The following is a 20,407-nucleotide window of genomic DNA, read 5'->3' on the forward strand; positions in this document are numbered from 1 at the left end:
AGTGGCTGGGGTTAAGCATAGGCAGGAACAATAAGGTTTGGCTCATGATCGCTCTGTTTTAATCAAACAGATATTTTACTTTCTGTTAAAATAAACATTTTTCCCATCCTGTTATATGACTCACTTTTTCTTACACTGACCTGATATTTAGAGTATCTGATGTTTTAATTGCCTTCTCAGAGACATGGGTTCATTTCAGATGTTTGAAAAGGTGTGTAAACCACAAGTGCAAAGCTGGAGTACGTCATTTATAAAACAGCTTCTTTTGGAGATGTCTGAGTTTTCACACTAGGATAAGCCATTTTTTTCCCCCATCAATAAGTATTTTAGTCCCTTAAACTAGTGGGGGGGGGGATGTTTGCACCCTGAAGATTGTTTTCGGTGGAAATGAAATACAGAAATGTGCCTATATTCAGTAGAAGCGAAGAACAAATCACACCAGGTGCTATAAAATGGTCTAATTTACTGCAGGGTAGCAGTTTAGATGCATAGCCTCTGTTGGAAGGCAAAGTTCCTTCTCCCAGGAGAAATGGAATGCAGTTTTCAGTGCATTAGTGATAAAGTGCCTTCATGCTAAAAATCTTGGACTGAGTCCCTGACTTGCCTTGAACAACAGAAAAACAAGGAATTGACAGGACCTGGACCAAGGATCTGCATGAAGTTCTGGCCTATGCCAGGGGAGCTCTGCTGCAGAAGGTCTTGGATGCCGAAGCAGTTTGGAAGAGATGAGACTCATGAGTGAATACCTTGATGGTGCATCTGCGGAAGTATGGCTTGGCAAAGAGTTTGTCATAGTGAGCACTTATAAAAAATGATACATTAACATAGAAAAACGATCTGGTGACTTCTCACCTGGCAAAATCTCCAGTGTTCCATGCCATTCCTATTGTAGGAAGATGATGGGTGTTGATGGTGTTGAGGATGTGCTGTCTGATGTCACAGTTTAGAAGCAGGAGCTGGCCAGTAGAAAGGGCAGTTGTTGGGTTGCTGGCAGGCTCCTGTCCTGCCCAAGTGGTAATATTCAGACTTTTATGAGACAGTTTGTTATTTGTCTCCATGTACAGAGGTTTCTGTATGAAACGGGCTGTTCCTTGGGTTATATTTCTCAGCGATGAAATCTCTCAGCATTGTGGTCTGGTCCCAGCAAGGCTGTTGGTCTTGAAATTTCTGCAGTGCCTTGCAAGAGCACTCCACTTCTTTTAACACTTACATGTTACATGACTAAGGGCATTGCAAAATGTCTGGATCACAAATGTTTTGCTTTAAAGTATCAGACATGCAAGAGGATTACTCCTCTAAATGCCTGCTATGGGCATTATGTATGTATGTGGGCCTGGAGGCTGGGTGCCCTGGCTGGGTGGTTCAGGAGACGATGCTCTACCCAGCTGAAGGAAGCGGGAGCTCTGCCTTTCTCAAAATAGTGACAATTCTGGTTATGTGCCACTGTTTGCAGCAGGTGGTGGGTCATGTATTGTGTTGAAATAGGAGGAGACAGCAGAGGTTAATATGGTGGGATACATTTCTGTGTACAGAAATTACAGTGTTTGCTGAAAGGTGAAATCCGTGCTTGTACAAGCAAACTTTTTAAAAGCAACAGTCAATCACCTTTCTTTCTTTGAAATGTGGACTTGAATTTTGGGCCAGGTTTTGTGTACAAAAGCTGATATTGAGACCACAGTTTATTTATTTAGTAAATAGAATGCCTGAATGTATCAGCTGATATTTAAAAGTGTTTAGCTATTTTCCCATTATGTGCCAGTCCATTACACTTTATGGAGCATGAGGACCACAACTTTTGAAGAAAAAGAATTGTGGTGTCTGCTTCATTTGCAGAAATTAGTCTTAATACTTAAAATTATCAGGTTAGTGATAGCTGATGTAACAGTTTGAGAGTAATTAGGAGCATGAATTTATGCTCAGATGGATGCTTAATTAAAAACTGTGGCAGCTTTGAAGTTCACGCTTGCATAATCTTGATGCTGAAATGTGGGTTTATACCCAAGTGAACCTTGGCAGCAAATCTGGAGAGGGGGAAAAAATGATTTAGTAGCCCTGTTTTCCTCCTGTTTGTTTTACACCATTGCAGCCATCATGGTGTCTGTAACAGTGATGAATTTATGAAGATGAAGCAGATCAAGCAGTTCAGCCAGAACCTGCTTTAGGGAAAGGAGCAGGGAGATATTGGAAGATGCTTGTGTATTTGAGACCTCCAGGAGCTGTACTCCAGGTGATGCTGGCAGTGGTCCTTCAAACCTTGCAGTGCTTACTCTGAACAGCCAACATGGGGTGGTGAAAGTGCTGCACTGTGTTGAGCGGAGAGAGAGAGGTGGGTAAAACATGCTTATGTCCAAAGCAAGGGTGAAGCCATGCGGGAGTTTGAGCCCTGAGGCAGGATGGGGCTGGTGATGGGATGGTGGCATTTTGTGGCAGGTTGGGCTTTGGGAGGATGCCAGTCCTCTTGCATATCTCGCTCTCATATAAAAGCAGCTGGAAGCAGCTCATCCACCACCACAAGCGGAAGAATTCAACAATGCCAGGAGACAAGGCAAGAAGACAAAATGTTACAGATTGCTAAAGAGCAGATCAGCTCATTTTCTGCAGGCAGACAGGGGGCAAGACAGGAGGCGAGGAGGGTGCAGGGAGCAAGGATGGCTGCGGTGATTGCTGCTCCCCTCCGTCTTCTTTCTCTCTTGTCACTGAAAATGGTGGTGGCTGTGTGGTCTGAAGGCTCAGAAGTGACTGCCTGACCCTGGAAGGGTCCCATCCTCCTGAAGGCTGTGCCTAGGGGCAGCTGCATCCTCTCCAGCATCTCCAGGGTAAGCTCCCAAGCTCCAGACTCCAGTGAAGGCACCTGCAGTTTTGACCCACATCTATGCTGTGGGAACAGAGGCAACCCAGGTGCAGGAGTTGGGCTCAGTCATTGTGTGGTTTTCTAATGGAGGCTTCTGCTGACAGTTTAAAGGGAAAAGCCAACAAGTTTTGATGGGTGGAGGACATACAGGAGATAAAAGCATTGCAACAGGGGCTTTATGGTACTTTTGTTGGTCTTGATACCCCAGTCCACATTTGTAGCTTCCTTCACAGCAGTGCCATATTCACACTGGACAGTGTAGCACTTGCCACTCATTAATTAGCAATTTCAGCTTGCCTTGGTTGGCTTGGGCAGAAATGGCTCCACTGCCTAGTCCAGCTGGATACTTTGAGAGACAGCAGGGACACAGATGCTTCTGGTCTTGCTTCCAGCCTTTGGGCACAGGCACTTGCTTCTGCGTGGCCAGCATGCAGGAGGTGGTTGGAGGCTGATGCTGTTGAAAGGGTTTATTGCTGCATTGCATCTGTCACTTTCGGTTCTCAGTATTTCTCCTGCAAAACCAGGAATGTCTACGGTAGGGTGAAAATCAACTAGCTTTTCTCAACTATGTATGGTGGTTTCACTGCAGATATTGATTTTGAGCACAAAGTTACACTGAATTAAAAAGGACAGCTAACTGGTGAGGAGATGCCTGGTTTCTCTGGACAGAGGTGGAAATCTGCCAGGATTAAGCTCAACAATGCATTGCTGTGAAAATCTGTACAAAAAGCGGATCTTTGTTAAAAGATCCTAGGCTAAATATTTATTGGTTAAACTTCATCAGATTTTTGCATGACTAAGTGTCCCTCACGGCTTACATTAACATGTCTATCAAAGCAGTTTGTTTTGTTTTGATAAATGCTTACACAATATGAAGGTCTTACTTTCGCCTGTAGATATCTGGGAGGTGTATGAGGTGGTGGCACATCACTAGGAGAAGGATGTTGTGGGCATGTAGGGCTTCTTTTATCCTTGGCTGGTCCCAGAGGTAGGCAACAGCACTCCACAGCAAGGCTAAGGCATATCCTTGAAATACAAAATGCAGTGGTGAATATCAGATGAAGGCGGGTATAACTAGCCAAATACATGGCTTGAAATGCCCCAGCTTGCTTCCCCATTTTCCTCCTCCATTCCATGGAAGATGCTGTGTGCTGTGGTTGTGTCTGAGCATATCCCCTGCTGATGTGCTCTTGGCTTTAACTAAAGAGCTGGGACATGTGGGTGCTTCCTGACCAAGCAAACAAGGATGAATTTAGGAAGGGGAGGATTTGTTTTTGCAGATCATGCAGTGTAGATAGCTGGTGCCTAGAGGTGCACCCCTCGTTCCTGGTGGCCTCATCCTGGCGATGCTTCAGCCGCAGCCGAGTGCTGCAGGGCTGCACTTTGGTTTTGTTATTTTTTATGTAGCACTTTTTAAAGTAAAGCTCTTTTTCTGCTGTTGGAATGTGTGATTGCTCTGGACATATAAATTGTGTGAATAAATGAGCATGGAGCCCTGGTAGGTGAATTGGCTTCCCGATAAAGCCATAAATTTGGAGGATGCTGCTTTACCCTGCAACCACAGTGTGGGGTTGCTCCTCAGTGCCATGCCTGAAAACACAAGGGGCCAGGGAGAGGTCCCTGTATCAGGTAGTTTGGGGTTCTTGCTGGAGGTGAGATAATGTGAAAGACCATCTGCAGCCTGCGGGAGGAAACCCAGGCACAAACCCCAGCTCATCAACAAGCACAATGGTGGAAAGGGTGGAGGAGCCTTCAATTTAGGGAAAAGCTCATATTTTTCCCACTTTCTGCTATGCTGCAGTTTGACCCTGGTCAGCCTCTGCTCCTCATTGTGTCCTTGGTGCATTAATTACCAATGCTGCAGGGCAGGAGCTGCCATTCCTCTGTGTCCTCCATGCCCTGTCTCATGTGATAAGGCCTTGGGGGGCTCCTGTAGTAAGAAGTGACTGGGAAATAGGGATGCTTCCTTTTGCCTCCCACTTCTCCTGCTGGAATCAGTGTTCACTGGTTTTCCAAGAGAAATCAGCTTCTTTTCCTCTGACTCTGTCCTTTTTGTAAGCAGAGCACGTGCCCTGCACAAATGGAGGAAGGGGGGGAGTGATTTAATATGAGCAATTTTTATATGATGTTGGGTGATCTGTTTCTTTGGAGAGGAGGAAAGACTGGGAATTGGCTTGCTTGGTAGCAATTTTGTTGGTTTTAACACCCCATCAACAATTTGGGCTCTTTCGTAGTTTTTCCCATCACTTCCAGGCATTTTTCCATTAGGATTGATAATAGTTGATCAACTATGCAACAAGCAGTTCATTGCAGTGACTTGCTCACTTTTTGGGTGCTGAAAACCGAGGGGGCTGTATGTGCTTCTCTTTCCATGCTGGCTCTTGAGCGTCTCCTCTAGATGCATGCTCCCTGCTTATGCCAGCACTGAAGATGGAGTCACTTCCACAGCCAAGAAGTAAATCTGGTTTTAAAAACCTCTCTAGCTTGCTAACCAAGGCTTTTGCACAATAACTAAATTTGTGGATAGAAGAGTGTATAATGGTGCCCTGAAGGCTAGGATCCCTGTGGGTCCAAGGTCTGCGAGAGCTGGAGCTCACACATAAGCAGCCTGGAGCCAGTGCCATGTGGGTACCCCAGACAGCACATTTCCGTCATCGCAGCTCCAGCAGACCACTTTCAGCCTAGTTGTGTTCTGTGCTCAGGAGAACCCCAGAGCTGTTTTTGTTTGTTTGTGGTTTTGCTTTTTTGGAGGTTTTTTGGTTTTATTGCTTTGCATGGCTGAGCTTTAAAGGATATTTCCAGCCCTTGTTTGCCAGGAAAATACAGCATTGAAGGCCCTTTACTAATTAATTGTAATGGCAGGAGGGAATTGCTTTCCCATCATGGCTGCTGTGAAGATGCTCTTGAAAAAGAAAAAAAAACCCCAAACTGCAGATGCTGCCAGGACCAGGAGATTGTTTAAAGATACTGTTCACTGTGAGTAAAACATTGACAACAAGCAAAACCAAACTTTTCCTTTTTCTTTTGCAGGGTCGTCATGTTAAAACAGGCCAGCTTGCTGCTATTAAGGTTATGGACGTCACCGGGGTAATGTATCCTCTTGCATCCTTAAATTATAGAAAAGAGGGGAAAGGGGATGGGGTTGTGATAATGTGAGTGTTGGTGGAAGGCTTCTGTTCCTGGGATGCAAATCCCCTGTGCCTTAGTGTGAAATGTGCCATTAAGAGGTTTTGGTTTTAATAAATGTGTGAGAGAAAAATAAATCTGGAAGAGCTTGGGAGATTAAGTAATTTTATGCTGAAACAAAGCAGCATCGAGTTCCAGCAGTGGCTCTTTTGAATGTGTTAATAAAATCTGACGAAAATCGTAGGAACAGGATCATGTATTCATAACACATTTCAGTTTCTTCAGATCCATATTTTTCACTGAGAAGCTTTTGTTCACCAAAATTACGTGCAGGTATTGTTATGAATAACTTTACCAGTCAAGTTAAATTACCCCTGTGCATCCTACTGATAAAGAGGAAAAAACACACTACTCTGGCCTCAGAAGTGTGGCTCTTTTAAAACTTGTATCAGAATAAGGCAACCAAGATTTTACAAGTTACTAAGGTGTTGTAACAAGATTTAGAGGAAAGAATAGTTTCACCATTTCCCAGTGGCCACAAAACAAAACCAAAAAAAGAGTGGAATTGCTATAATCCCTAAAAACCTAAACAGATGCATGTAAGAGGGTGACATGAAGGTGCTTTTTCATGCATAATTATAAGTGCAGTATTATACATCCCAAAGTTCCTGCCTACATAAATAATGCCATTAAAATCTGGGAGTAAGAATGTGTTTTGTTATGTGGGGTTTTTCTTTCTTTGTTCTTTTGTGGTTTTGTTTTTTTTTTTTAGTGGAATAAGACAAAATTCAGGGCTCAATCACATCTACCCACTTTATTTTTCACAATTAGTGATTTTTCTTAATTGGCTTTCAGGATGTACAGCATATGCAGAATTGACTTGCTGTGAAAGGCAGTCACCTGTCCTCAGGAGTGTGTTTTGAAATACTCTAGATGTTGTGTTTGGTGTTAATATCTATAGGACCTTGAGGTTCTTTTTCGTGCTAATAGGTGACAAGATGTGTTGAAATAAATCTGTAAATGTGAATAAGATCTGTTTCTGTTTACTTGCAATAGTTGCAAGTGCCATTTATCTAGTTCTCATGGGAAGCAGGCTCTAACTGAATGGGCAGACAATGTGGCTTGGAATCCCGCAGAGAATAGAATTAGTGTGGTTATCACAGCCATAGCCATCTGCAGTTTCATGGAGGAAGTTTTTGGAATGTAAAGCCCCCATGTCTTAAGTGAGCTCCCAAGCCAGTGTCTCATTCCAACTACGTGCCTTGCACTAAGCCCCCAAAGGCTTCTGACAATCATGCTTTGTTTAACTCATCTGTGCTCTTGCTAATTATCTGTTAGGGAAGATTGCAGCATAGAGGCCCTCAAATTACACCACATGATTGTTTAGGGCAGGCACTATCTCTGAATTAAGAATTTGGATTCATTTTCCAGGGGCTGCTCCTGCTGTATGCCGCATGACCTACTTCCAGCAACAGATGTAACAGAATTCATTGGTGAAGGCAAAGTGTGGCAGCAAAACCTCGTCTGTGGGTTTTGTCAGTTTTGGGGTTGGAGTAGTACAGCAGTTCACTATGATAATTCCTTTTTCTTCCCTCCTTCACTGGATTTACTGGTGGTGATTGCTGGCAGTAGGCCCGCTTGGAGCAGGAGGTTGAGATGGAGACCCTTAAGCCTGGCTGTACAGATGTGTCCTTGGGTGCCATCCACAGCTCTGATGCTTTGGAGGTCACATTTCCTCATTGTGAATACTTCAGCCTGAAGCAGGATTCAAGATAAAGCCTTAGATCAAGTGTCCCTTAAGTGCCTTATCTCCATTTTTCCTAGAGAGCCAGGAATGAGGTGGGGGATGACTGAAGAGCTGGCCAGTGGTACTCGGGGAGCTGGTGAGGTTTTGTGCTGACCACCCCTCCTTGCTCCCAGCGTTGTAGAGCATCCACCTGTTTTTTTTTTGTTGCAGAGGGCATGGGGCCTGATAAATTGTTCTTTTCCCTGGTTTCCTGGGCAAATGAAAGCAAGCAAAGTTGTGTTGACTGCTTGAAGGAAAGAGGTGCTAAAGGTCTTTTAGAATAATTCCCGGGTTTTCCTTGTAATGTTTGGGCCTGTTCCTTATCCTCTTTGGTGCTTACACTCTCCATGTTTTTGCCAAAGATGAAATTGGAGTTTGTTTAAACAAGCTCCACCTAGCTACTACTTCTGTGTGTTCCTTCTGTCGTCATCTTCACTGTTCTTTCCTGAATTCTCTCTGGAAGACTGTAGTCATCAAACCACTTTCTGTGGTAGTTTGGGAAGAAAGCCGTGTGTCTGTCTGTATTGCATGACACCCTGTCAGGAAGCACCGCTGTTTGCCAGGGTGTCTTGTCCTTTGTAAAACTAAAGTCTGGGTGAAGCAGGTGAGGGACCCAAAGGTAATAAAGAAGTAACAGTCCTTCTGGTCCTTTTATGATAAAGCTTATCGACATCAAGGTGCTAACTGCTGCTCCACAGCTTGCAAAATTAAAGTGGGCTGGAATTCAGTCAGCTTAAAATAAAACCAGGGCATGTTTGATGGTCATGAAAGCAAAGAGCTAGGACATCAGAACAGGTGTCAGTGCAGTTCCCCTGCCTTGACTGCTTCAACTCTTGCCGCGTTGAAGACAGGACAGAGAGAGGCTGTGGCAAACCACAAGAATAATGCTTGTCACCAGGGCCAAGTTAGTCTGGTGAAGAGTTTGTGCACAGGCAGCATCAGCCTCCTACCCGCATGGTGCCACCAACAGCACCTGGTGTCCTCAAACGTCTTGTGCTGCTTCCAGAGTGGGCAGGAGCAGGGTATTGGATGGCCAAGATACAAAGTGCAGAGCACTTCTGCCGTGCAGTGGTTTCAGGAAAGCCATCTTCTTGGGCCTCTGGTGGATTCAGGACTGTGTGTATCTGATGCATTATTTGGGTAACACAAGTATGGTTGAGCTTACGAGCAACACAAGGCTGATGTAAGTTGTGGTATGAATTGTAAAGGAATTAGTTTAAAAAGATGGAGGAATGTCTAACCTGCTGAAAACATGCAAGTCTGGCATTGGTGCACCTCTGAATGGAGAACATGTCTCCATGTGAGAGCTCAGTTCCTGGCCAAACCTCGCTTTGCGTGGCCAGCTCCTCCTGGCATATACTTACAATTGCAGACATTCAGCTGCTCAGGAGCTTCCCAGGGCACTCTGCTCTGGCCTGTGCTGCAGTGTTTGAAGCAGCACACAGGGATGGTGGGTCATTAACCCATGTGTGAGGACTGCTGCCCCCTTAAGCTCTGCCAGCACCTTTGGGATCCTGCTCTGGAGGAAACGCAGGACCTGAGCCATTTGGAAACTACCTGATTTCCATGCTGCCTGAAGATCTGTCCAGTTCAGTGCTCAGAAATGAAGCAGATGCTTCAAAGCCTGTGTTTTCTCCTTATCTTTTTACTCAAGGAGCAGCCCATAAGTCTCCAGTCTGAGGGTTTGGCTGCAAAAAGTGGCTGTAAAAAGCAGTTCAAGAAAATTTGGGAGAGTTCGGTTGGAAATGGGGGGCTTGGAATTTCACCAACGTACACAGAGAACTGGGAGCCTATGAAGTGCAGTCTTTTAGAGCCTCTGGTTTTTCTTTTTGCCTCATCCCAGGATGAAGAGGAAGAGATCAAACAAGAAATTAACATGCTGAAGAAGTATTCTCACCACCGAAATATTGCTACTTATTATGGTGCTTTTATTAAGAAGAACCCACCAGGAATGGATGATCAGCTCTGGGTAAGTTGCTTTCTTTTCTTTAAAACAACTGTTTTTTTGATACAAATTATTTACTCCATGTTGTCCTCTTACCACCACCCATATTGCACAAAAATATCTTATTTTGCATGTCTTTGTCAGAGCCATGGCTTTGAAAAGGCTCTTCCTGCACTGCAAAATGCCATGAAATCTTTGCAAACTGATGATAAAACCATTTCTATTCTGAATCGTCACTGACATCTTTGTTACAATTTTCAACTGAAAATTATTCCATCCCATGAAAATAAATGCATCCAAAAAAAAACCCCAAAGCAGTTGGAGGGAGCCAGGAGCATTGCTGGGAGGGTGGAGGCTGGAAGGAGGATACTGGGCAAGTGTGATTTGTGCTAGCTCTCAGCACTGCTTCTCATGCTTAATCTTGCATGGAGCCAGTGCATACGAATAAAGAGGAGAGGGACGGCAAAGGTTGAGCAGGAAGGTCTGTGGCTGTTCAGCTAATTCAGTGAGGATGCCTCATGTTGCTGAAGGGCTGCAAGCTGCTTTGCCTGTCCGTAAATCCTTGGGTGCTTCCTCCACTTCTCCCCTTGTCAGTGGCTTGCTGGTTGTTGTTGGAGCATTGGAGCTCACCTCCTTGTGGGCAGCTGCCTGGTGCTCACCTTGGCTGGGCAGGGTGGCAGGCACCACAGGTTAGGGCTCTGGACACTGCCATAAGGGCATGGAGAATTACTTAAAGTTACTTTGCTGATCTGAGTCTGTGGAGCAACAGCCTGCAGCCCCCATAGGTGTCTGACCAGCAGTCTGAGACCCTACTTCCATTAGTACAGCATTGAAGAGAAAGCTGCGTTTGAGTTATCTTGAATATAATAACCTGGATGTTGTCCTGTAGTCTAAATGGAGTTTATTTCCTCACAGTCTTTTAAATCCAGTCAGTTCTGACCTAACTGCAGGTGGTTTCCAAAGTTTTATGTACCTGAACAAGATTGCTAGAGTCTAATTTTTCAGGGGTAGCAAATATCCATGGTTCATCCACAAGACCATGGAGACGCTGAAGAGCAGCAGCATGCTCCTCCCGGGAGTTTCTGTGTAATCTAGGCTTTATTCTAGCTAAAGGTTCAGTGGCTTCAGCAGTTTTCCCCTGCATCCGCATGCCAGAGCATCAGGGACAGTGGCAGCTGGGGGGTTTTGGTGAACACTCCTTCTGGGACAGAAATGGAGCTGATGGGCTTCTGCATCATTTTGCTACCAGGACTTTCTGCTACACTGAATTATTGGAAGACTTGGGGTCTTGGACTCCAGGGACTTTTCTTACTTGGGTGTTGGGGTTATTTTTGGTGGGAACTCTTAAAAAACATGTTCTTTTCAGCTTGGCCGGGATTCAGTGAGGAGAAAGCTGTCAAGCTGAGAAATGCCTTTTCATCCTGTGAAATTCCATTTGGCTTTAGCGGGTTATAATCTCTTTTAAAAAAAGAGTAAAATAGAAAACCAACCCACAACATTTCCCCTGGTGCTGCTGAAGTGCCTGGGGGAAGAAAGACCCCACCAACTGTGTGCCAGAGTCCTCAATAGCAACAGAAGCCCTCCTTCAAGCTGGGCTTTGCTCAGTGCCTTTATGCTGCTTGGGTTTAGGGTTAGCATGGTCTGAAGAGGATTTGTTGTGTTTGTTTTTTCTTCAGCTCTGGTGCAAAAAACTCTTGACATGTAAAAGTGATAATAAAATAATGGCTTTTTTTTAAATGATTGTCCCATCCAGAGCACCCCAGACCTCCAAAAAGAAAAGCTCTGTAGAAAACTTCCGATTAAGAGAGGTACTTTCATCAATCCCCATCATCATGAAAGATCAGAAGATGCTGTATGTGCTGTAACACCTTCAGATGCCCAAAGTCAGGAGGAGAACCTTGGTCTTCCCTGGTGGGTCACCCAGCCATGCAAGGGGAGAAGGTGTTCACCCAGCTGTGCTGCTTCTCTTACCCCTGGAAAAGGTGGACTATATAATCTGGATTCCCTTTCAGACAGCTAACTCTGCTCTCAATTTTGGGGCCTCTCTCATGGGCTTGTGATACAAGTTCTTGCAAAAACTGCTTTGCTTGCACTGAAGAGTGCTGGGGGGTGAAGTTTTTGTAAGTCCATGCCCAGTGCTGAGGCTGTTTGAGGTATTCACAGGAAAGCTCCCTGGCTGTGGAGGAGACCTGTGCTGGTGGCGTTGTGTTAAATAGCTGTTGTTGCAGGATCTGATTGAATTAGGACTTGCATGAACTCTATCAGTCTTGTTGCACAGATAAAGGCTTGTTTATTTTTCATTGTCCCTTTGTTGGAATAAAGCGGTTTCTGATAATGCCCAAGTAATTCTTTTTATCGACATTCAGGAGGCTGATACGGAAATAAAAAACAGGGAGCTCTTTCAGTGGAGATTAAGATCTCTCGGAAAAGCAGCAAGCTTCTGATATGAAGTATTGTCATCGCTTCTGCTGCTGTGATGAGCAGGTGTTTTGGTGCTGCTGCTCCATTTGGCAGCAGCCACTTGCCTGAAAGACGAGTCTACGGAACAACCGACTGTTCCTCAAATCAAAGAGGTGCACGGAGGATACCTTAGCAGATGACAATGGCGATGTACATCACAAATCCGATATGTTGAGAAAAAAAAAGGAAGTAAAAGTCACAGTGGCAACCTTTTTGAAAAAAATAAGAGGCAGGCTTATTCCTGTGTTGGATAAAGTGTTACTTTCTGGGGGGACTGGACCTTTAGGGGAGATTGTGCCTATCTCTGACTGGGACAGAGGGGTCCTGTCCAGGGGGATCTGTGGTGCAAGGGGCGAAGAGAGGGAAGGCTGCAGAAGTTGGGGAAGTGACCCAGGGAATGGTGAGGACCCAGTTAATCAGTTAACTGCTGCTTCTTGGAGTTAAACTCATTAAATTCCCCATGCTCATCTCAGATTTAAAGTATGGGTTACTAGGCTGCATGTAACCCAGGGGGGTTGTGTTGAGATATTTGGAGGGGGCGGGGGGAGGTTGATAGTAGGAGATGGGGCATTCATTTGTGTGAACTTGCTGGGGTAGGTGACCCCTTCCCAAAGGACCTTCTCAGCACATCACCCGCCCTCACAAGCTGCTGGAAGCTGCAGGCTCTCTACATCATTCCCATAATTTTAACACAGTGTATACATCTGTAGGTCAATAGAGGTGACATTTCAGCTGGATGTTTGTCATCTGCCCTTGCCACCCATGGTGCACTGAAACCATCAATGGAGAAGCCCTGGCATGCATGGGCAGCAGGCAGAGGGGGTTTGCAGAGCGTGGGGGCTGGTGGCATCCCAGGGCATAGCCTACCCTATGTAGTCCCCAGGGACCAGCGGTGCTGGCTGCAGATGGATGGCTGCCGTGGCAACTCTGCCTGCACCTGGAGCCACATCTGTCACAAAAAGGGGGAAAATTGCTAATATTCAGGTTGCCAAATACCTGCTCATGAGGAGCATGTTGGTGTGGCCTCTGATGTGTCATCTGGGGCGATTCTGGGCAAGAAGGAATTAGAGTGATTTAGGACCAGTGGCTAAGTCAGGATGGCACTGCTGCAGCGATGCAGCACTCAGGGCTGTCACCGTGTAGTTGCAGTGGGTTTTTTCACTGTGTTGAGCTGTAGAGGCCTATTGAATCATGGCAGGGTGGTATGAACAGTCACAGTGAGGACCTGGAGAGCAAAAATGGGGGCAGGGAGGCTCCACTGAAAACGTTGCACAAGCCATCGAAGCACTGGGTGACACCTGTGCAGCTCAGAGCAGGATTGCTGTTAATCTGCTTATAGGCACTGAAAAATATTTTTGGACAGTTGCTGATAACCTTACATCACAGGAATTAGATCATTAAACATTTGAGAGGGAATGTTTTTTGCCTGAGCTGTAATTCTCCCTAGTCCCTCCAAGCCTTGCAGTCCCAGGAGAGTGGGGCTACTCCTCCAGCCCCTGACCGAGAGCCTGGGGTAAGCAGAAAGGCTTTCGGCTGCTGTCTGGCTGAGTAAGCCAATGCTATTTCATTCTCACTCCACTTCAAAGCGGTGTCAGTTCTGTAAACATTGCAAGACTGGTAGCATGGCTCCTTTCACTGCCATCGGTACGCCCAAAGCTTTCAGCCTGCTCTGGACCTGTGGTGGCAGCTGCCCGCCAGCTCCCCAAGGGGCAGGAATTGCTTGGCTGGCCTCAAAGTGTGGGGAGGTACAGGCAGGGCACAGCCAGGCAAGTAATTTATTTATGAGAATGTGCAAGAGCAGTTTGCTGCTGGTTTTGGAGAGGAGAACTCAGAGCAGCATTGGCCCCCACCCATGTGTGCTGCTGCAGCAGCATCGCAGCCTGCTCCCGCTGTAACACCAACACAGGCAATTAAAACCTGTGCTTATCTTCCTACAGAGCATTGCTGCATAATACCAACTCCATGGCTATTTCTGTTTCTGAAATGGGCATCAGCTTTTCTGCTGATCCACCAAGTGAAAGTCTCTGCGTTGTTTTTTTTCAATGCTCTATCGCTGGCTCCATGTGCCACGATGTGTGTGATGAGGGACTCTGTTGCGAGGGAGCCGGGCTGTGGGGTGAGATGGGAGGCTTGAGTGGCCTGGGTGTATGGGACTGCATCGCTCCTGTGTTCTCTTTACACACACAGCAGGACGAAGTATTTCCAGCAGCATTCAATCATGGCATGTTGCATGTTTGTTTTCTGTAACTTAGAGAAGCCACTTTGTTCCTGGGGTGAGGAATAGAAACATGGAAGGATTTGGCTTACAGAACAGGGATTTGAATTATTTTGGGGGGTTTCTCTGAACAAGCTGGAGCAGTTCCCCAGTTGCTGGACTGGGATTTCTATCCTGGAGATACTCAGGTTTGAGCCCTTCCGTGGGGAAGGGATGGGAGCAGAGGTCTTACTGGCCATTCCCAAACTGGGGAAAGTGGTGGTTGATTTGAAAACTGCAAAGCCTCTTTAAACAAAAAAATCATGAGACAACAGGGCACAGAATTTACAGCTGCTGCTTCTGAATTTGCCTTGCTTATGAAGTTTGCTGTCACTCTGATATGAAGAGCTAAGTAAATGCTAAATGAACTGTATTTAAAAATACTTCCTAGACAAATAGCCTTGCAAATTAAATTTCAGAAGATGATCTTACCTTTAGCCTATCTTGATAATTTTAATTATGGTTAATAAAAATTCAATCTGCATTTCAAGTTTGTTGTCCTGCCACATCATGACTTCATCCTTTAACTAAAGGTTGGTAATGCTACATGTGTGTGCAGGGCAAAGCACTCACCTAAAGCCTTGGGACTGGAAAGAAGGTATCTTAGTATAAGTACCATTCGAAATCTTGTGTGAATATGCTAAGCTCTGCCCTAAAATCAGCTGAAACTTTTGTTCCCTTTTCTCCTATAAGGCAGTTTGTTGGTTTCCAGCCTAAATATATCCATCAAGTGTTGATATTATGCCAGTACTTTGTTCTTCTCTCTCTCTGGTGCTTAATTGTCCACACTGTTGACAGTATACGCTCATACCGTGTAGTCATCCATTCCCTGGCTGGCTGAACAAGTCCTCAGGTCCTCTGAGAAGACCTGATCATCTTCCTGCACCTGCTCCAGTATGCATTTATGGTTCATAAGCTCCATCACGCAGCAGGACACAGTGCTGTGGGTGAGAGCTCACCTGGCCTGTTGGCATGACTCCTTAGCCATCACCTGTGTTGCCATTCTTTGGAGTGCCATTCTGTTAGTAGCACATGCAAAATGCTGAGGCCCCTTGGCCCCTGCCCAGCTGGATCTGGAGCCTGCTGGTACTGCCAGAGATCTGCTGGTACTGGGTATTTTCCTATGGATGTCCCTGCCCACAGCAGGGGCTTGGAACTAGATGATCTTAAGGTCCTTTCCAACCCTAACTGTCCTATGATTCTGTGATGTTACAGGACTGTGGAGCTCTTAAAAACCCCGAGTTGTAAACACATCCCATGGAGGTTTCCCCTTCCCTTCCCCCTCTCCTCTCCTCTCCTCTCCTCTCCTCTCCTCTCCTCTCCTCTCCTCTCCTCTCCTCTCCTCTCCTCTCCTCTCCTCTCCTCTCCTCTCATTTCTATTTCCCCTCCCATTCCCTTCCCTTCTCCTTTCTCTATTTCTCTGTCCTCTTCTCCTCTCCTCTCCATCTCCTCAAGATTTCACAATTACATATTAGGAATATATCAGCAGTTGGCCATATTCACTTCCTGGTGCAAAATTAATCTTTGCTGTGTGGAAATCAAGGACAGGGCAGAGGACTGCATGAACTGCCAGCTCCATAAAGATAATCTGGCAAGTTAACAGATACACTGTGTACTTTTAGTGGGATTTCTTCCACCTTCTTTTAAGGGTTGTGATTGCTGTATACACAGCATAGCGTGCCCTTCCTCTTCATCCTGCTCCAAACCTTAGTGAGAGCCTGTGAATGAATTTCCATGGAAGGGGACTGGAGAGGGCAGCCTTTTGGGTTGGAAAGTGTTTGTGGCTAGCTCAGCTATCCAGGGTTTTCCTTTCAGAGCTTGCTGCCATGGTATCCCAAATGTTCATTTAATCAGAAACACGTGCAGACACTGATATTCCCCATGTGTCAATCATTCAAAGGGAAGAAAAAAAAGGAAGAGTGGCTTTGGAACTGGCTGTTCCATTATTCCCTGTTGGTGAGCAGTAAGTAACCTGTGACTTAGGCTGTGTCCCAGTGACCCAGCTGGGTTGCTTGTCTCCTCTTGGGGTGGGAGAGCTGCAAGTTCTGAAGCAGCATCCCTTGTTCTTGCATAGGGCAGGCTTTGGCTAGTCACACATCTATTTTTGAAGCCAGTTTTCTGACACAACAGGGGCATACAAATAATTTTTCAGCTGTCAGTTTAGGAAAGGAAGACAGACTTGATATCAAAACTGAAGATAGGAGCATTGTCAAACCCAGCTAAGGTATAGTCTGCTCAAGTATGGTGTTTAATGTGAAGGTTTATAGCAGTACTATATCTGTATTTTATGGTTGTTTATGATAGTCTTTTGAATTGCTGCATTTGAGCCATTTGGTTAGCAGTAACTCTTTCACAGTTTATTTCTCTGCTCTTGGCTTATGCTTTTAATACAGTGATGTTACTTGCTTGTAGAACATCAAATGCCATGTAAGCTTCTCATGATAAGAAACTAAACGCACACATAGAAGAATATGGCAAGGCACAACTCATAAGGGAATATCTTTTAGTAGCAAGCTGATCTAATTAGAAAATGTGGTTTAACATCTGAGAGAAACACTTGCACAGGTTTTAGAGGATGCTTGTTGCATGCATGGGCTGTGCTCCCTTTCTGGAGCACACTGATGGCTCCTGTGTGCCTTAGGGTCCATGATGTCCCTGGGAGGCAGACACACCCTGTGTTGTTTTTATAACATTTATTTCACAGTTGCTGTATGGTATTAAGTCTGGGCCTGGGTTAGATCACTGTACTTCTATATTTAATTTTGTGAAACTTTGAAAGTGGTACAACCAGTGATGCCCAGTCTTGTTTGAACCAACCTGAGCAGCAGGATGCCAGCTTTGTCCTGGACAGGCTGAAGCTACTTGGCAAGCTTTCCCTCAAAGAAGGTTTCCTGCCCAAAAAGGTGATAAAACCCAAAGGCCTTCTGGTTAAAAAAATACAAAATAAAAATTGAAGAGTGTACCTGTTTTGTAAGGTTGTAGGAAGCTTTCAAATGTCTGTCTTGTTGCCTTCACACTTTCAGAGTTGAAGAACTTACATGCTAGAGTTTTGCTTGTATTACTGTTTATGCTAAAGATTGATTATAAGTATAAAGTAGGGTATGTAGTGGTGGGGTCTTTCAAGGTGGGGAGATTTCAAGGTTTCCACTTTCCTCTGATGATTTTCTGCATTGGACTGATCACTGTTTCTTGTTCCAAATCTTCTGGAGAGCAACAAGCCTTTCAAGCCTTCCAGCCTTCTACTGTTTCACTTTTACAACAGAACCTATGTGGTTTACAAGCTGATAGGCTCAAGATTATGTCCCAGTGGCTCTGCATAGCGGTGTGGTGGCCCCACAGTTGCATTGCCAGTGTCAGGGTCCTACCCTGGAGGATCCTGTCACTGTAATTACAGTAATTGCATTTTTGTTCCATTTGGCAGCTGGTGATGGAGTTCTGCGGTGCAGGCTCTGTCACTGACCTCATCAAGAACACGAAGGGGAACACCTTGAAGGAGGAGTGGATTGCGTACATCTGCAGAGAGATCTTACGGGTATGTGCTCAGAGGGAGCTGAATATTGGGTGTTGTTGGAGTGTTGCAGCTGGTGCTCAGGAGACATGGAATGACTGCCACGCTGCCATGGGCTGGAGCCTTTAGCTAAGAGAGCCCTTTAGCTCTCTTAGTTCCCTGACTTCTAATCCTCTTTATTCCTTCAACAAAAAAAATAATAATAAATCCTTAGTATTAGTAAGGCAAAGATTTATTTACATTAGAATTATATTTTCAATTGACAGAAAGGTGAGCACTAATAAAGTCTGTGGGTAGAATTTTCTTTATTCAAACACACCCTATGTTTTATTAAATCCACATATCTCTGGCTTTAATGAGGATGCTGCAGCTGTTATACCCACAAGATAAATGTTTGACTGGAATGTCTTAAAATGGGCTGTGCCAGAGTCTTGTACTAGGAGACATCAGCTTCAGCAAAGGCTTGCTTGCATTTTGCACAGCTGAGGTTTTATGATGTGATAGGAATGGTTGCCCAAAATTAAAGCCTGTCATTCCATGAACAGAGGTTTTGTTCAAGAAGAAACAGAAATATTGAGCATGTGAAGAAAACCCTGAAGAAGAGCATTCTTCAAGTGATAGGATGAGAAAAAAACGCCTCAAGTTGTGTCTAGGAAGGTTTAGATTGGGTTTTAGGAAAAACTGCCTCACCGAAAGGGTTGTCAGCCATTAGAACAGGCTGCTCAGGGAAGTGGTGGAGTCACCATTCCTGGAGGTATTTAAAAGACATGTGGATGTGGTGCCTGGGGACATGGTTTAGTGGTGGATTTGACTTGGCACTGTTAGGTTTATGGTTGCACTTGATGATCTTTTCCCATCTAAACGAGTATGATTCTGTGGAAGAAAGTAAGGCAAGATGACTGCTCCAGAAGGAGGTGTCCAACACTGGCACTGAGGCTGCTGCTTGTGTCTAGAGGTGACACAGCACTTCTCTGTTGACCAATATGATGGGCAGAAGATGTGGTGCTGTAGCTAATCATCTGTTGTGTGGACACTGCTTTCAGTGCCAGAAAGCCAGTTATGCAGGCTTATTTAAATGTATGAGCAATGTGAGCCTACTTTTTCAAATAGTCCCTGGCAGTGAGTCAGAGCCCAGCCACTGAATCAGGTCCCAGGGCCGCTGTTGAATGTCATCACTAGTATTTTGGCCATGCATTGGGCATTGGTTGGCAACCTCCATAGGGTTTCAGGTGATGAAAGGTTCCCAGTTTCCTGATGGAGAAGGTGGCTCGGACTTTGTTTAGACATTGGCAGCCAATTGTAATTCTGACACAAAGCTCAATCTCATGTTGTTCAAGCATTTATTGAAATTCAGTGGGATTTTTGTTTTGTCTCCGATGCACAGAGGTGCCTCTAACATGACTAAAAAAGGGCTCCCCTACAGATTCCACAGTTGTATCCCAGGGTAACAAGCATAAAATGACTACTAACTACCAGTGGTGATAGCAGAAATTACTTTCTTCCTCAAATATGAATGTTTAATGTGAAATATAAACCTAATACAAAATTAGGTTTTGAAGTAATCCATATTTTTCCTATGCTCACGGTATAGATGGATGTTACTTTGAAATAATAAATTAATGAAATAAAAATGTAGGTTGCAAAAAGAAATTAATGAGTTAATAAAAAGAAGCAGAACAGAAAAGCTAGTTTACTTTTGGCCTTTGCAGCAGGCTTTTATTTTGACCTATATCTCTATTACAAGGATGTGCAAGTTATAACATTTGCATTTGCATGGTAGCTTTTTTCATATAAGCTTTTCAGTGTATTAAAGACCAGTTTATTGAACCAATATAACAAGCAAATTGTTTTCTTCAGTTTCTGGATGATGGGAATACAGAAAGGAGACAAAAGCATTCTGTTATTTTTGTCACTGAAATGGCTCCCTAAGGCAAGGAACACATGGGGGAAAATATGTCTAGAGCTACAGAGGAATTTGGGTTAATATGAGTTACTGCAGAAACTGAAAGGTTGGGTTTAATCCCTATAGAATTGACGCTTCTCCTGCAATGGGGATCACCCACTGCAGTGCATACAGTCTATCGGTGGGCTTTTTGCTTGCTGGGCATGTCCTCCCAGTGTGTGACATAGGGTAATATTTTGAACACACACTAAACAAAAGCATTCTGAAGTGGTTAGCTCCAACTGTGAGTCTTTCGTTTCCGGAGTGTAATTGCTTGAGGAGGAATGTCCAGAAATAACATGCTTTGAACTTGGATTCCTCTAACCTTTCTCTGAATTCTCTAGGGCTTGAGTCATCTACACCAGCACAAAGTAATTCATCGAGACATCAAGGGACAGAATGTGTTGCTGACAGAAAATGCAGAAGTTAAACTAGGTAAGAGTGGGTTAGAGCTCTTGGAAACTGCAAGTGAGCTGGCTGGAAAGAAGCATCAAAACTAACTTGTATACAGCTTGGAGAAAGGGGATGGATACTG

The 20,407-nt window shown here is 44.8% G+C and overlaps 1 protein-coding gene across 8 annotated transcripts in view; it reads left to right on the plus strand.

Annotated features, from left to right (window-relative positions):
- Positions 1-20,407, plus strand: part of TNIK (TRAF2 and NCK interacting kinase) — a 162,562-nt gene that overhangs the window by 78,572 nt on the left and 63,583 nt on the right. For all 8 annotated transcript variants that reach the window (XM_061452549.1, XM_061452543.1, XM_061452544.1 and 5 more), the window contains exons 3-6: positions 5,882-5,938; positions 9,607-9,732; positions 17,844-17,954; positions 20,217-20,307. In XM_061452549.1, coding sequence (XP_061308533.1) covers positions 5,882-5,938; positions 9,607-9,732; positions 17,844-17,954; positions 20,217-20,307 — 385 coding nt within the window. The remainder of the gene's footprint in view (positions 1-5,881; positions 5,939-9,606; positions 9,733-17,843; positions 17,955-20,216; positions 20,308-20,407) is intronic.

The sequence above is a fragment of the Pezoporus flaviventris genome, unplaced genomic scaffold, assembly GCF_033815535.1.
Source record: "Pezoporus flaviventris isolate CSIRO_AGI_PZ_B2104156 unplaced genomic scaffold, CSIRO_AGI_Pfla_v1 ptg000013l, whole genome shotgun sequence".
NCBI lineage: Eukaryota > Metazoa > Chordata > Aves > Psittaciformes > Psittacidae > Pezoporus > Pezoporus flaviventris.